This window comes from Neomonachus schauinslandi, chromosome 6 (genome assembly GCF_002201575.2).
Source record: "Neomonachus schauinslandi chromosome 6, ASM220157v2, whole genome shotgun sequence".
In the NCBI taxonomy this organism is placed as follows: Eukaryota; Metazoa; Chordata; class Mammalia; order Carnivora; family Phocidae; genus Neomonachus; species Neomonachus schauinslandi.
In genome coordinates, this window is record NC_058408.1 from 58,522,778 (window position 1) to 58,541,542 (window position 18,765).

The 18,765-nt window shown below is 36.9% G+C and overlaps 1 protein-coding gene across 2 annotated transcripts in view; it reads right to left on the reverse strand.

Annotated features, from left to right (window-relative positions):
* The window catches only part of POU2F1 (POU class 2 homeobox 1), a 178,861-nt gene that overhangs the window by 38,012 nt on the left and 122,084 nt on the right, over window positions 1–18,765 (reverse strand). For both annotated transcript variants that reach the window (XM_044916414.1, XM_021682671.2), the window contains exons 3-5: window positions 7,669–7,769; window positions 3,677–3,730; window positions 1,710–1,829 (exon numbers count right to left, since the gene is read on the reverse strand). In XM_044916414.1, the coding sequence (XP_044772349.1) occupies window positions 1,710–1,829; window positions 3,677–3,730; window positions 7,669–7,769 (275 nt within the window). The remainder of the gene's footprint in view (window positions 1–1,709; window positions 1,830–3,676; window positions 3,731–7,668; window positions 7,770–18,765) is intronic.

The following is an 18,765-nucleotide window of genomic DNA, read 5'->3' on the forward strand; positions in this document are numbered from 1 at the left end:
GACAGCCGCTCTCTCTACATGCAAATGAATCCTAATGCCCAGGTTTCAGAGAAGCTCCAGCCACATGAACCTGGAATCCCAAGTGTCTCTTACTATTGTAGACACTAATCACCCAAAACAAACCCAAACAGTAAAACAGGAAATGTATTTAGAGCAGATTTAAACTTGCTTTCATAACGCAACTTATTTCAAACACAAAGTAGTTAAGTGTGTTTTGCCTTCCTTTTGGTGGCATGATCTGATCAGACAAGAAGGAATCCTAGACTATCTCTCTCTCTCTTTTTAGGCTTCTCTTTTTTTGGTAATCTCTACACCCAACATGGGGCTTGAACTCACTACCCTGAGATCAAGATTCACATGCTCTTCCAACAGAGCCAGCCAGGTGCCCCACCTTGGAATATATTAAGTGCATTCACTTAGTGGCACAACTCTCCTTCTAAAAGGGTCCAATACAATTCACGCACTGGAGGCATAAGAATCAAAATCAAACCATTCAAAAACTTAATACCTATCAAGGTATATTTGACTATAAATATTTTATATAATACATAAACATACTAATCTTTGAGGAGATTTTTATTTTTACTTATTTTAAATTTTATTTAAATTCAATTAATTAACATTGTATATTATTAGTTTCAGAGCTAGAGCTCAGTGATTCATCAGTTGCATATAACACCCAGTGCTCATTACATCACGTGCCCTCCTTAATGCCCATAGCCCAGTTACCCCATCCTCCCCCACCTCCCCTCCAGCAACCTTCAGTTTGTTTCCTATGATTAAGAGTCTCTTATAGTTTGTTTCTCTTGAGGGGATTTCTAAAATAGTTTCGCGACAATTCTTAAAAGAGCCTTTCCACTACCAAGACATACTTAACTAAAATAAAGGAAATAAAAATTTGTGTGGGTTGATGTGATGTGAATTCAACAATAACAAATAACTCTTCCTTACCACTCTCCTAGCCTTTCCACCCACAAAATAACTTAACAGCAAATGTTTAACACTGGAAAATATTTTTGGTGTCTTAGAGCAAAGAGAGCTGAAAAGTTAAAAGTTAATATATTCATAAAGGCCAATTTATTACCAATAATAGTAAATGACATTTATCGACTGTTACGGGCCAAGCACCGTTCGTTCTTTGAGTTTTACAAATATTGTTACTCTTACTCTTTGTAACAATATTGTGAAATAGCATCTTACATGGATAACATCTCCGTTTCACTGAAGGAAAACTGAGGCACAGGGAGATGAAGTAATTAGCCCATACAGCAAACTGCAGAGCCAGGATAGGAGACCAGAGGTTTCGTTTGAGAACATTACACAGTAACTTAAAGAAAATGTTTTTCTTTTGTAGGTACTAGTCCTTTCTTTAACTTCTACTCTGCAGCAATATTGGAACTCCAAACTGATCACTCTAATTTCATCATTGTAATGGTCTCAATCACAGGATGACTCCACTGCATGATGAAGCAGCAGCTGAAACTGGAGTTTAAAGAAGTCTTTAGCTTATCTAGAGCATCTGCAAAAGTAAGAAAAGATACCCTGAAAACGTATGACAGAGATAATTCCTTTTTCAGAGCTGCCTATAGTATAGAAAATGCCTTAAAGAAAACAGCGTCAGGCATAGCAAACTGTTCTAACCCAAGCATTGGCCAGTGGCCGTTGTGACACAAAGAAAGCTTACTAGAATTCTCCCAGTGAAGACTCACCCCAGTTATCTGTCCTCCGGCCAGCATGAGTTGGGTCTGGGGGATGGCTGCTTGCACTGAAGGCTGCTGGGAGGGCTGGCTGGGCTGCTGGGAGTCCCCCGATTCTTCATTAGATTTAGACTGAGGTGGGTGGGTGGTGGTGGGAAGGAATAAGAGATTTCAAATAATTGATTAAAAAACCTATACTTATTTATAACATGGATTTATCTAGTCATGAGTTTTCTGGTTTCATTCTTTTCCTTTCCTATTAATCTCTGTATTTTCCTAATTTTAACACAGTTAAGTTTTTAGACTTTTTTTCCTTTAAAAATCACACTTATTATTTGTTGTTTTCTAACTACAAAAGAAATGATCAAATACGGAACACATAAAAGTAGAAAAATAAAATATAAAAATTATCCACAATACAAGTTTTTGGTGTAGACTTTTTGTTCCAATGCCAGCGAAGCTGCAATTACAACTTTTAAGAAGAAAAAATAATTGGGTCCTCCACAAATCAACAGGATTGTTTAGAAACCCCAATCCTCAACTTCGGAAATAAGGAGAAAGGGAAGAGCACATTCTCAATCCATTTCTACATTAGACCCTCCATCCCAACATTCTAAGAGGTATTTTGGAGGTCAGCCTGAAACTTCCTTATATATCATCTCAGAAATTGGTTACTTGACCTACAGAAGTTTTCATCTAATATTTAAAATAACTGTAAATTTAGCATCTCCCATCAAGTAACACACAAATTTAGAGGGAAAATGCTGCAGTCAAGAGGGAAAGAGGACATAGTCCTAAAAGGGACACTAAGGGGAAATTTTATGGTAATTAAAACTGGTTATGCAGAGCATTAAAATTCTGCATAGATTTGCATACTTCCCACCACCTGTTTTGGGGACTGCAGCAAGGCTAATTAACATAAAGACTCTGAATTAATTCTGCCAGTCACTGAGAGAGAATTACAGTGCAGGACTGTAAACACGCCGTACTGGAGAGACAGTCTGTTTGCCAACATCTCTCGAAGGGATGGAAGTTTACCATGGCAACCAAGGCAATTTTCCGCCTCCTCTCCCTCAGAAAGGAAGGTCACATTATCTCCTTTTCTCTTCTCTTCTCCCTGCCATGTGTTACTAGGTCCATATTCCGCTGGGTTTCATGGAATGCTCAACCCAAGGTCTTTAGTCATTAGCAACACTGAAATCAATCTTCTAGAATAGGGTTTTCTCCTCTTGACTGTTAGTAACCCAAACACTATAAGGAAAGGAAGCTGGAGATCAACTGAACTATGGAGTAATGCATAATAACTGAACTTTGCATGTTTTACCATATGATTTATATCAGCAAAGTAGCCAGATTTAAATTTTGTTTTTAAAATTTTGACTGTATGAAGCCCGTCAATGACTATAACAGGTTTAGTTAGAAACCTTAGAATCATAGCATTTTAGAGCAGAGAGGAACTTTGGCAAGCTTCTAAACTTCCCTACTTAAATAAATGTAAGACAAAAGGAACCCCAGGAGGTTAAGTGACTTGCTAAAGGTCACACAGCTAGTTAGTGGCAGAGTGAGAATGTAAACCTAAGACCTTTGTATCTCAGTCCAGTGTTCTTTCCTCTACACTATAAAATGACAATTAAAAAAGACATCTGGAAACAGAAAGGGCATTAAGATTTATCTGGCTTTGTGTTTAGGTATGTGTTATCACTGTATAACTTAGAAACAGTTTACTAAACTTACGTATCCAACTTTGAAAGTACACTTTTCTTGTTCATCTTTTGTCATTCACAGTAGCATAATATGAACTGGATTTTCATTAATGTCAATGATTATCATTATTTGGAACTCAATGACATTAGGTAATAAAAAAAGGTAATACTTCTAAATATTTCCTATTATAAAATTATTGCATGCTCATTATAAAAAATCCAAAAAATATGGTAAAAATGTGTAAAACTGATCCATAATCCCATGACCCAGCTTACCTGTACATTTAAAGACTGAGCAGCAGCCTGTAAACTTGTTCCAGCGAGCTGGACCTGAAAGTAATCAGGTAAAGTTCTAGTCTGATACTGTTGACATCCATCATTATAAGTTGACATCAACAAGTATTTCAAGAATCTCTACTAAGTGCATGTCACTGAGTTAGAGCTGAGAACACAAAGAGGCCTATCTTATAGGGTTAAAACTTTATGGACAAGATCACAGTTCCTCTACCTCCCACCAGAAAATGCTGTTAACATTTCTTTTCTAAAAATGTTTTCCCATACTAAACTAGCATCATCAGACATGCCATACTGTGTTAGGCATTCCTTATATAACATCCTGTTTGTATTCACTGGACATTTAGGTTCTAAAAACTTAATTCATCTTCCATTGTATTAAAGAACACGTAAGAACAAGCTACTTATATACATTATTTTTATCATTATAAACAATCAGAATAATCTACTCATTCTAATTTCAAAATTTTCATGTACATATCAGAGTAAAAACCTTACATATATATACACAGTCAAGTTCTTAAAACATTTATAGTCATAATTCAAAACTGCTGGCTGAAATAAAGAATCTGTCTTATAAACCACATATGAAAGTGTCATAATATTTATTTAATACATTTTATGCATTCAGAAAGCTATAACCATGATTATATTAGAATAAGGATCATTATTTGACAACCATGTTAATTATAACTGATTCTGGCAAGTGTCATCAATGGATGATGCTTTAATGGGTGAAATTTGAGGAATAACATGATAGTTCCATATTCTCAACTCTCTCTCCATAGATATTTACTAATTACAAAAGGTAATTAAATGACACATGTGCCTTCTGGTATGATCCACTAAGAACACAGCATTACTTATGTTGTATTCCTCCCCAAACCCAAACTGAGCAACACTATACAAAATAGTTTGTATTCTTCAAAAATGTCAATGTCTTGAAAACAAAGAAAGACTATGGTGGGAGAGAAAGAATATAAACTAGGGTAGAATAAATGGAAGCCTAAATTAGAATGGCAGCAGTCAGCATAAAAAGTAGTTAACATGAGAGGCATTCCAAGGTACTACAGAGGATCCTGGCAAATGAATGGATATAGATAAAGAAAAAAGTCATGAATTATTCCAGGGTTCAAATCTGAGAGACTGGAAAAAAGGTAGTGTCATTGACAGGAAGCCAATAAGTTCCATTTTGGATATATCACACAGCATCAAGGTTTCCTAAAGTTAAATATAAGTGTTGATATGGAGCTCAGGATAGAGTTCAGAGCTAAAGTGAACAGACTGCTGCCCTTTATTTAAAACTAATAGTCCTGTTAGTAGATAAGAGCCCTCAGAAACAAACCTAGACATTTACAGAGAACATATTTTAGATGCAGTGTAATCAAGGGAGGATTATCTGAAAAGATAGTTATGTTTAAGACCGAAAGGCTAGGGGTGCCTGGGTGGCTCAGTCGTTAAGCGTCTGCCTTCGGCTCAGGTCATGATCCCAGTGTCCTGGGATTGAGCCCTACGTCGGGCTCCCTGCTCAGCGGGAAGCCTGCTTCTCCCTCTCTCACTCCCCCTGCTTGTGTTCCCTCTCTCGCTGTGTCTCTGTCAAATAAATAAAATCTTAAAAAAAAAATTATAAGACCCAAAGGCTAAAAATTCAGCCAAAGAGCCAGAGGAAAGAGTTTTGGGTACAAAGATTTAAAGGAGATAAAGTTTCTATGTGATTTTATTTAAATCATGTTGTTTCTGGGTAGACGTTTGTTGAGGAAGAGGATAGTTACAGGTCTTAAAGTATCTCCTCATGGATTATTTCTGGAATTTGAAATTTATATTATAGTTGTATAAAAGAATGCTGTTTTTAGGAAAAATATGATGAAGTATTTAGAAGTAGAAGGTCATAGTGCCTGCAACTTACTTTAAAATGATTTTATTTATTTAGTTGACAGAGAGAGACACAGCGAGAGCAGGAACACAAGCAGGGAGAGTGGGAGAGGGAGAAGCAGGCTTCCCGCGGAGCAGGGAGCCCGATGCGGGGCTCAATCTCAGGACCCCGGGATCATGACCTGAGCCAAAGGCAGACGCTTAACGACTGAGTCACCCAGGCGTCCCTGTATATACATTTTTTATATGTGTGTTTGTACACCCACATACACACACACACACACAGAGCAAAGATAGTAAACAGTAACAGTTGGTGATTCCAAGTGAAGGGCTTTCAATTGAAAACTGTCCTATAGTTATAACTTTTCTATAGATTTGAAAATTTTCAAAATAGAAAGTTGAAAATAAAAAGTGAGAGCATCCTTTTACCACTTCATTTAGCTACCTCCCAACATCCTTCAAAACTTAGCTCAAAAGTCATCCTCTCTATGATAAATGTCTTAGATTATACAGGTTGAGCTAATTATTTCTACCTCTCTATTCCCATACAACTTTACCATTCATTTATTCAGTAAATAATTACTTAACATCTATTATAATTTGGGCTCTTTGGAAAATGCTAGGATAAAGATAAATAAGAAAAGGTTCCCATCTTCATGGAACTTATGGGGTGACAGATCTAAAGTCATCTACTTTGTATTTGTGTACACACATTTATAATTATTTTAAGGAAAAGGTCAGAGTATGAACCTGGTATCAATAAGAGGGCTAGAAATAGAAGGTAAGTGTCACATTCATGTTAATTATGTGTCTAATCAGATGGTGAGCAATTCTGAGGGGACTGACATCTTGATGGAGAATTCAGTGATGTCATGATTTCATATCAAATTCACTGATTTAAAGTCCTTTGGTTTAGGGGATATTGAAGATTCAATGATTTTGGTAATCAGCTGGAGACCTTGGAGCTGAGTAAGAGTTGTACTCTTCTTAGAATTCGGATCCAATGGAGAAAAGACTGCATATCATCTATGTACCTTTGGGGATTTTTTAATATGTTTTGACCACCACAAATTTAAGCCAGATAGAGGCTTAATATGTACCACATACATTGACTACCAAAAATGTTATTCCTCTAAGAAACCAGAAAACTTGTTGGAGGCTATAAATGTTTTTATTTTTTAATTTTGTTTTTTAAAGATTATTTATTTATTTGAGAGAGAGAGTACACAGAGTGAGAGGGAGAAGCAAACTCCCTGCTGAGCAGAGAGCCTGATGTGGGGCTCAATCCCAGGACCCTGAGATCATGACCTGAGCTAAAAGCAGATGCTTAACCAACTGAGCCACCCAGGTGCCCCCAACAAATGTTTTTAGAAGAAAATTGACATGAAAATAACATTTTTGGTTTTCTATAATATATTCTTAAATTATTTTAGATGCTAAATCATCTTAATATTTTATCTAGAAGTTTCATATAGAAGTTTCTCTACTTCGAAAAACACAAACAAAGCTACGCACCTGAGCAAAAGCGTGTCACAGCTAGGGCCTCACTCCAGTAGGAGATGCTAATTGCTGCCTGTATAGTAATCCTTTGAATTTGTGAATAAATGGGCTTTAGAGGACCTTTCTAAAATTGCACCTATTTCAAGTGCAGGAGCTTCTTTTATATAAAGTTCAGGTAGTCTAAAGACAGAATTTATGAACTCAGAAGACATATGAAGACACATTTTATGAAAACATATTCTGAATTGAGAGCCTTACACAGGTCTTGGGCAATGGTGGCTACATCCTTTTGGATGACTCTGTAATCTACTACCTTCAGTGAGCCATCACAGACCCACAGTGACAAAAACAGCAACCCGGTTGTTACGTGTATTCCATTCATAACAAAGAATTCTTTTTTTCACAAAGCTGTGAGGTCAATAGCTATAGCGTCAATTAAACTAAGAATCTAGACTAACCATTCAAAAGGACACAATCAGATGTGATTAGCACCAGGCTTTAATCATTTTAAAAAGTCCCACATACTGAAATAACTTCCCCAGGCCTTAACATTCCATGCCTCCAGTTTTTACTCTCCCGTATGGTTGAGCAGAGCATTCTACCTGATGGAGATGTCCAAGGAAAGCCTGGGCCTGGGCTGTTGAGATTGCTCCTCCAACAGGCACAGGCTGCTTCTGAAAGTCCAGACCATTGGTTTGTGTGCCTAGAAAGCAAGCAAAAGCATGTAACTATTAAAAACAAACTCGACTTCAGTCACGAGCATTTATCAGGTATCTATTTTGTATTAGTACTTTCCTAAGTACCTCCATGGATGAGAGGGATTTCAAAGAAAGATGAAATACAGGAAAATGTTTTCTCCTCTCAAGGGAGGACTGCAGGACAAGTAAATGAACACAAAGGTTAGGAAACAAACAAAAATATAATGACTTCTAATCATAAGACGGTGTCACAGAATTCAGAAGTGATGCAGTGATTGGGGTCAGAATAAGCATGGCACTTACAAGCATTAAGGAAGACAGTATCACTACTACTGTTGTAAAGAATGGTATGAGACAGACTTCCAAGGAGGAACTGAAGCTCTCTTCTGGTATCCCCCTTCTCAAGATTTGGCATGGGCAGAAGAAATTCACTAGTGATTTTGCAAGATGATTTATTCTTAACTTATACTTTTAATACATGACAATCTGATGGCAAAAACAACCATTTACATGATAAACAAAATAGTTTTACTAATTTCTTGAATCCTAAAGCATGTATCTAATTAGCAAGAGCCCTGCTGTAATTATAATCTTCCAAATGTTATGCCTGTGTATTTTAACCACTTATGCTGCAATCTGATGCTAGAATAGGACCAATTTATGGAAAGACATACCATCCTAATATTCAGAAATATTTTTTAAGGATATAATACATTGTTTACAAACTAAAATATCCAGATATTATTTAGAAATTACCAGAATTCCTTGTACTCAATAAAATGTAACAGACTACAGGAACCTGCAAGAACCACTGAGGCACATGAATGTGGTACTGAACTTCCATTTCCTACCACCCTAACAACCCGTCTGCCCATCCTCATTCCTGTGTGTACACACACGGAGCACACCAGTCAGGACAGGATAAGCCAGAACCTTAAGGTAGTATTTCTAAATGGCTACTCACTTCTGCCATTATATATCCTAATTAACTTCTAGCAAATGTATCACTTTAATAGAATAATGAGGTAGATTACATGACTCAAAACAACTATTTAAGGTTTCCTTGAGATAATTATAAAAGGAGTGTCTATATATTTCACCTGCTTAAAACCTCACAGTGATTTTTCTTTTATGGTTTTTTCCTAGCTTCCCATAAATAGAAAACAAAAGAACTATCTAGACATATACAGTCAATGAAATTAAAAGGGTATATAGTTGTGTCAGGTAATGAGAAACTAGTATGAAATAAAATTTAAATTAGGGTCACTTTCATAGGCCACATATAGAAGCTTCATTATTTTAAAGTTACACATTTTGTCATTAGCTGCTCTCTATTTCTATGTAGAAAATCATTACTTAGGTTGATTTTAAGATTGTGCATCCTTAGAGAATTATGCTCAATATATATTACATAAATCCACAAGGCTAAATGAAGATGAGATTTTGAAAAACAGAGACAAGCACTTAGAGATTAACACATCACCAATACAGGAAGTCTTCCAGAACCAAATATTTCACTCTCATGGAGACCATGAAAATTCTACACATTGGTTCCACTTTCAAGTTGCCACAAAAATGATATACCCCTTGTAACTCACAAAGCACTATACGATAAGACTGACTGATTTCTATCCCAGGTAGAGAGCCTACTATAGTGGCCTACAGGTAATACTATTTAAGTGCCCTGGCTCTACCATCTTGGGGGGATGCATAAAGGCATGGTACCCAAAGCTAGTAAAGTAAAAGAACATTCTTGGACAACAATTCAGATAAACAGAGATTTAAGATGCAAAAGCAGGTACTTATTTAAGTAAAATTCTGAGGCTCCACGAGGAGGTCATGGATGGAAGAAAGTATCTATCACATAGAAATCATTCTTGTAAATCATAAAGACCTAAATTGGGCTAAAAGGAAACAAGAGGGGAACAGACAGACAGACAGACAGACACACACACACACATATGTACACATGTGACTTGAGTTTGAAGCCAGTACAGGGAGATAAGGATGTTGGGAGCCAAAACCAAATGTGTATCAGAGAAAACAGAACATCCAAATAAGGAAATGGGGAATTAACAGGTTGGGAGAGAAGGGGAATGATGTAAGGAGATTCTGTATGTAACACATACAGAATTTGAGAAACCCCAAAACATGTAAGAAAAGTGATCCGGGGCACCTGGGTGGCTCAGTTGGTTAAACGACTGCCTTTGGCTCAGGTCATGATCCCAGAGTCCTGGGATCGAGCCCTACATCGGGCTCCCTTGCTCAGCGGGAAGCCTGATTCTCCCTCTCCCACTCCCCCTGCTTGTGTTACCTCTCTCGCTGTCTGTCAGTTAAATAAATAAAATCTAAAAAAAAAAGTGATCCAGAAGGCATTGAGAAATAACAAAGGCCAGAGCTAAAGATTCTATAAGGTTGCCACAAGAACATTGTTACTGAGGTGAACCTCAGAGATCTTGAATCCAACCTCCTTATTTTATTGGTGAAGAAACAGATTAAGGAATCTTAAGTGACTTGTTCAAAATGTCATAGCTAGTTAGTGGAAGAGGCAATACAAGGATGGGGTCCCCTGATTCCGTGTAATTACTCACAGAGAAGTGATAGTTGAAATTTGGAGTAAAAACGTCAATCAATTAAGAGTGGATATAGAGAAAAGAAGCCTGAAGATAAGAGGGCACCTACATTAGGAGATGTAAAGACAAAGAGAACCAGAGAGGAAGCAGTTAGAAAACAGGGAGGAAAAAAAAAAAAAAATCCCTCAGGACTAGTGCGCTTCAGGAGCCAGGCAAAAGAAAGCTACAAGGACGGGGTAGTTTACTACTGTCAAATGGTACAGAACAGGATCAAATACTGAAAAAGAAATTAATCCAAAGACAATAGATGAAAGGCAGTAATAAAGGAAGGCCAAAACTTAATGAAATAGGAAAAAAAAAACCACATAATAGAAACACCAACTTGGTTCTTTCAAAAGAATCATATAGTTACAAACTTCTGGTAAGATTGAAGAAAAAAATAAAAGAGAAGGAGCAAATAATTTAAGGATAACAGAAAGAAGGACATAATCAAAAAATGTTGTGGATACTAAAAAGAGGATATCATGAACCAATAAAATATATGCCAATAAAATTAAAACTTGGATTACTCTCTAGAAAATATCAAGACTGACTCAAGAAGAAATAGAAAATCCCAAGGGTCCTACAGCATTTGAAGAAATTTAATTTGTAAGTAAAAATCTTCCCAAAAGGAAAAATGAAAACCTAGAAAATTTTACTCTGCTTGCTTCCAGAAATCCAAGGGACAAGTAATTCCAATCTTACGCAACTTTTCCAGAGTATGGGGAAAATAGGGAAACAATTCCTAACTCATTGTATGAGGTCAGCATAAACTCACTACCAAAACCTGACAAAGATGAGTATAAAAAAGAAAAAAAAAATACATGACAGTTTTACTCACAAACATACATAAAAATAGCCTAAATAGTACTAGAAAAAATAATCTAATAAGGTAAAATATTTGGGGTTTTGAGATTAAAAAAAAAAATCACTGTGATTCACCACATTCATTAAAGGGGAGAAATCATATAATTGACTCAAAGGATAAAGAAAATCCTTAGATAAAATTCAATATCCACTTATGATAAAAATTCTAGGCATAGGAACAGAAAAAAACTTCTTTAACTTGATAAAGAGTAACATTAAAAGCATTCCCTTTAAGATTAAGATAAGGATGCCAGCTCCTGAAAGGCTCAGGCAACAAGAAAAGAAAATACACCAGTTAGGAAAAAAACCAAAACTTTCTTTTCAGATAATTTGATAATGTATATAGAGTATCCTAAGGAATCTAATGATCTATTTCTAGAATAAGAGAGTTTAATAAGGGGGTCTAATCAATTTGGACATAAGTAAGATGTTGGAACTGGAATTCAGAATAATGATTATAAAGATACTAGCTGGGCTTGAAAAAAGCAAAGAAGACACTAGAGAATCCCTTTCTGGAGAATTAAAAGAACTAAAATCTAATGAAGTTGAAATAAAAAAGGCTATTAATGAGATGCAATAAAAAATGGAGGCTCTAACTGCTAGGATAAATGAGGCAGAAGAGAGAATCAGTGATATAGAAGACTAAATGACAGAGAATAAAGAAGCTGAGAAAAAGAGAGATAAACAACTACTGGACCATGAGAGGAGAATTTGAGAGATAAGTGATACCATGAAGTGAAACAGTATTAGAATAATTGGGATACCAGAAGAAAAGAGAGAGAGAGGCAGAAGGTATATTGGAGCAAATTATAGCAGAGAACTTCCCTAATCTGGGGAAGGAAACTGGCATCAAAATCCAGGAGGCAGAGAAAACCCCCCTCAAAATCAGTAGAAATAGGTCAACATCCCGACATATAATAGTGAAACTTATAAATCTCAGAGACAAAGAGAAAATCCTGAAAGCAGCTTGGGACAGAGATCTGTAACCTACAAGGGTAGAAACATTAGACTGGTAGCAGACCTATCCACAGAGACCTGGCAGGCCAGAAAGGACTGGCATGATATATTCAGGGTGCTAAGTGAGAAAAATATGCAGCCAAGAATACTTTATCCAGCTAGGATGTCATTCAAAATAGGAGAGATAAGAAGCTTTCAGGACAAACAGAAACTAAAAGAATTTGTGATCACCAAACCAGACCTACGAGAAATATTAAAAGGGATACACTAAGCAAAGAGAGAGCCCAAAAGTAACACAGACCAGAAAGGGACAGAGACAGTCACTTTACAAGTAATACAATGGCACTGAATTCATATCTTTCAATAATTACTCTGAATGTAAATGGGCTAAATGCCCCAATCAAAAGACAGAGGGTATCAGACTGGATAAAAAAGCAAGACCCATCAATATGCTGTCTGCAAGAGGCTCATTTTAGATCCAAAGACACCTCCAGATTTAAAGTGAGGGGGTGGAAAAACCATTTATCATGCTAATGGACATCTAAAGAAAGCTGGGGAGGCAATTCCTATATCAGACAAATTAGATTTTAAACCAAAGACTGTAATAAGAAACGTATTATAAATAAAGGGTCCATCCAACAAGAAGTTCTAACAATTATAAATATTTATGCCCCTAACACGAGAGCAGCCAATTACATAAGTCAATTAATAACAAAACTAAAGAAACACATCGATAATAATACAATTAATAGTAAGGGATGTTAACACCCCCCTCACTGCAATGGACAGATGACCTAAGCAGAAGGTCAACAAGGAAATAAGGGCTTTGAATGACACATTGGACAAGATGGACTTCACAGATATATTCAAAACATTACATCCTAAAGCAACAGAATACACATTCTTCTCCAGGGCACATGGAACATTCTCCAGAATAGATCACATACTGGGTCACAAATCAGGTCTCAACTGATACCAAAAGAATGGGATCATTACTTGCATATTTTCAGACCACAATGCTTTGAAACTGGAACTCAATCACAAGAGGAAATTTGGAAAGACCTCATATACATGGAGGCTAAAGAGCGTCCTACTAAAGAATGAATGGGTCAACCAGGAAATTAAAGAAGAATTAAAAAAATTCATAGAAACAAATGAAAATGACAACTGTTCAAAATCTTTGGGATGTAGTAAAGGCAGTCCTAAGAGGGAAGTACATAGCAATACAAGCCTTTCTCAAGAAACAAATAAGGTCTCAAATACAAACAAACCTTACACCTAAAGGAGCTGGAGAAAGAACAGCAAATAAAGCCTAAACCAAGCAGGAGAAGAGAAGTAATAAAGATTAGAGCCGAAATCAATGAAATAGAAACCAAAGAACAGTAGAACAGATCAATGAAACTAGAAGCTGGTTCTTTGAAAGAATTAATAAGGGACGCCTGGGTGGCTCAGTTGCCGTTAAGCGTCTGCCTTCAGCTCAGGTCTTGATCCCAGGGTCCTGGGATTGAGCCCCGCATCGGGCTCCCTGCTCGGCGGGAAGCCTGCTTCTCCCTCTTCCACCCCTCCTGCTTGTGTTCCCTCTCTCACTGTGTCTCTCTCTGTCAAATAAATAAATATAATCTTAAAAAAAAAAAGAATTAATAAGATTATAAACCCCTGGCCAGACTTATCGAAATAAAAATGACTCAAATAAGTAAAATCATGAATGAAAGAGGAGAGATCACAACCAACACCAAAGAAATACAAACAATTATAAGAACATATTATGAGCAACTATAATGCCAACAAATAGATAATCTGGAAGAAACGGATGCATTCCTAGAGAGGTATAAACTACCAAAACTAAACCAGGAAGTAATAGAAAACCTGAACAGAACCATAACCAGCAAGGAAATTGAAGCAGTAATCAAAATCTCCCAACAAATAAGAGCCCAGGGCCTGATGGCTTCCCAGGGGAATTCTACCAAACATTTAAAGAATTAATATCTATTCTTCTGAAGCTCTTTCAAAAAATAGAAATGGAAGGAAAACTTCCAAACTCTATTATGAGGCCAGCATTACCTTGATCCCAAAACCAGACAAAGACCCCACCAAAAAGGAGAATTACAGACCAATATCCCTGATGAACATGGATGCCAAAATTCTCACCAAAATACTAGCCAGTAGGATCCAACAGTACATTAAAAGGACTATTCAGGGGCGCCTGGGTGGCTCAGTCGGTTGAGCGTCCGCCTTCGGCTCAGGTCATGATCTCAGGGTCCTGGGATCGAGCCCCGCATCAGGCTCTCTGCTCAGGAGGAAGCCTCCTTCTACCTCTCCCTCTGCCATTCCCCCTGCTTGTACTCTCTGTCTCTCTGTCAAATAAATAAAATCTTTAAAAAAAAAAACAACTGCTCTCATAAAAAAAAAAAATTCTTTTCAAAACAAAGGACTATTTACCACGACCAAGTGGGATGTATTCCTTGGCTGCAAGGCAGGTTCAATATCCGCAAAGCAATCAATGCGATATAATACACAAATAAAAGAAGGGACAAGAACCATATGATCCTCTCAACAGATGCAGAAAAAGCATTTGACAAAGTACAGCATTCTTTCTTGATTAAAACTCTTCACAGTGTAGGGATAGAGGGAACATACCTCAATATCATAAAAGCCATCTACAAAAACCCCACAGCAAATATCATTCTCAATGGGGAAAAACTGAGAGCTTTTCCCCTAAGGTCAGGAACGTGGCAGGGATGTCCACTATCACCACTGCTGTTCAACAGAGAAGTCCTAGCATCAGCAATCAGACAACAAAAAGAAATAAAAGGCATCCAAATTGTCAAAGAAGTCAAACTCTCACTCTTCACAAATGACATGATAGTCTATGTGGAAAACCCAAAAGACTTCACCCCAGGGAAGCCTGGATGGCTCAGTCATTTAGGCATCTGCCTTAGGCTCAGGTCATGATCCCAGGGTCCTAGGATTGAGTCCCGCATCAGGTTCCTTGCTCAGCGGGGAGCCTGCTTCTCCCTCTGCCTGCCCCTCCCCCTGTTTGTGTTCTCTCCCCCCACCCCCAACAAATAAATAAATAAGTCTTAAAAAAAAAAAAAAAAAAAAACTCCACCCCAAAATTGCTAAAACTCATACAGGAATTCAGCCAAGTGGTAGGATATAAAATCAATGCACAGAAATCAGTTGCATTTTGGGTGCCTGGGTGGCTCAGCTGGTTAAGTGACTGCCTTCGGCTCAGGTCATGATCTTGGAGTCCTGGAATCGAGTCCCGCATCAGATTCCCCACTCAGCGGGGAGTCTGCTTCTCCCTCTGACCCTCCCCCCTCTCATGCTCTCTCTGTCTCATTCTTTCTCTCTCAAATAAATAAAATAAAATAAAATACATTTCTATACACTGACAATGAGACAGAAGAGATAGAAATTAAGGAATCAATCCCATTTACAATTATACCAAAAAATATAAGCTACCTAGGAATAAACGTAACCAAAGAGCTAAAGGATCTGTACTCTGGAAACTCTTGAACATTTATGAAAGAAACTGAGGAAGATACAAAGAAATGGAAAAACATTCCATGCTCATGGACTGGAAGGACAAATATTGTTAAAAGGTCTATGCTACCTAGAGCAATCTACACATTCAATGCAATCTCTATCAAAATACCATCAACATTTTTCACAGAGCTCGAACAAACAATCCTAAAATTTGTATGGAACCAGAAAAGACCCCGAATAGCCAAAGGAATGTTGAAAAAGAAAACTAAAACTGGTGGAATCACAATTCTGGACTACAAGCTCTATTACAAAGCTGTAATCATCAAGACAGTATGATACTGGCCTAAAAACAGACACATATATCAATGGAACAGAAGAGAGAACCAAGAAATGGACCCTCAACTCTGGTTAACTAATTTTTGACAAAGCAGGAAAGAATATCCAATGGAAAAAGGACAGTCTCTTCAACAAATGGTATTGCGAAAATTGGACAGCCACATGCAGAAGAATGAAACTGACCATTTCCTTAAACCACAGACAAAAATAGACTCAAAATGGATGAAAAGACCTAAATGTGAGACAGGAATCCATCAAAATCCTAGAGGAGAACACAGGCAGCAACCTCTTTGACCTCGGCTGCAGCAACTTCTTTCTAGAAACATCACCAAAGGCAAGGGAAACAAGAAAAATGAACTATTGGGACTTCATCAAGATAAAAAGCTTTTGCACAGCAAAGGAAACAGTCAACAAAACCAAAAAACAACCGAAAGAATGGGAGAAGATATTTGCAAATGACATATCAGATAAAGGGTTAGTATCCAAAATCTATAAAGAACTTATCAAACTCAATACCCAAAGAACAAATAATCCAATCCAGAAATGGACAGAAGACATGAACAGACATTTTTCCAAAGAAGACATCCAAATGGCCAACAGACACATGAAAAAATGCTCAATATCACTCAGCATCAGGGAAAGACAAAGCAAAACCACAATGAGATACCACCTCACACCAGTCAGAATGGCTAAAATTAACAAGTCAGGAAACGACAGATGTTGGTGAGGATGCGGAGAAAGGGGAACCCTCCTACACTGTTGGTGGGAATGCAAGCTGGTGCAGCCACTCTGGAAACAGCATGGAGGTTCCTCAAGAAGTTGAAAATAGAGCTTCTCTACGACCCAGCAATTGCACTACTGGGTATTTACCCCCAAGATACAAATGTAGTGATCCGAAGGGGCATGTGAACCCCAATGTTTATAGCAGCAATGTCCACAATAGCCAAACTATGGAAAGAGCCCAGATGTCCATCAACAGATGAATGGATAAAAAAGATGTGGTATATAAATACAATGGAATATTACGCAGCCATAAGAAATGAAATATTCCCATTTGCAATGACGTGGATGGAACTAGAGGGTATTATGTTAAGCGAAATAAGTCAAAGAACGACAATTATCATACGATCTCACTGATATGTGGAATTTAAGAAACAAAACAGAGGATCATAGGGGAAGAGAGGAAAAAATAAAACAAGACGAAACCAGAGACAGAGACAAACCATAAGAGACTCTTAATCATAGGAAACAAACTGAGGGTTGCTGGAAGGGAGGGTGATAGAGGGATGGGGTAACTGGGTGATAGACATTAAGGAGGGCATGTGATGTAATGAGCACTGGTTATCATGTAAGACTGATAAATCACAGACCGTACCAATAATACGTTACATGTTAATAATAAAAAAAAAGTTTAATAAGGTTACAGCACACAAAATCTATTTTAAAATTGCTTTTATACACCAAATGAAAATATTTTTTAACAATTTTTAACACTTCAAAATAAAATCCTGGGAATAAATCTATGAAACTATAGCAAGTCCTTATCAGTGGAAAACTATAACACCTTATTTTTAAAAATTATAAAGAAGACATTAATTAATGCTCATTTACTGGAAGACTCAACATTGTAAAGATATCAATCAGTTCTTTCCAAACTGGTCTATGGATTCAAAGCAATTTCATATCAAAATCTCAACAAGTTATTTTCTTTCTCTTTCTTCCTTCCTTCTCTTTCTCAGGGTTGGGGTGTGTGTGTAATTGACAGATTGATTCTAGAATTATTTATTTTAAAGTTTTTGGGTTTTTTTTTCAGTAATCTCTGTACCCAATGTGGGGCTTGAACTCATGATCCCAAGATCAACAGTCACATGCTCTTCCAACTGAGCCAGCTAGATGCGCCATCTGAAATTTAACTAGAAGGGCAAAGGGTCAAAATGCTTTTCAAAAAAAAAAAAACAAATTGAGGGACCTGTACTATTAAGATATTAAGAGTTATCATAGAGCAACATAATTAGAGTACAATGACAAACAGACCAGATTAGAGTCTGGAAGCCACACATATCTTTAGACTCTTGCAACATGACAGGTAGTACTGCACATCAGTGAGGAAAGGCTGGAGTTTTCAATAAAAGGATAACTGGGTATCCATTTGGGAAAAAAATGAAATTAGAACAATTCATACCATATAAAAGAAAGAGAGGAAGGACGGAAGGAAAGTTTCAGAAAGATTAAAGGCCTAGATGTAAAGTACAAAATTATTAAATTTTCAGAAGACAAACTAAGAGTACATCATTATAACCTTGGGAAAAGGATGTCTTTGCTAAGACCCAAAAAATGAAAAGACGTAAGTTTAACTACTTCAAAATTAAAAGCTTTGTTCATCAAAGTGCTACATAAAGAGAATGAAAAGGAGAAAATATTTGTAATACAAACAAACAACAAAGGATCAGTATTCAGAACACACAGAGAACTCCTATCAATAAAAAAAGTCAAACCAATAGAAAAAAACAAATGAACAGGAATTTCACAAAAGAAGAAACATAAATGGTGCACGAACACTAGAAAAGATGTTCAGCCTCCTTGGAAACTAGGGAAATGCAAATTAAAATTCCAATACAATACCATTTTACAGCCACTAAATTGGCTAAAATTATAAAGTTGGTTAATATCAAGTTTTGGCCAGACTGTGAAATTCTTATCTGCTGTTGGTAGCGATATAAACCAGTATAAATGCTTTGGA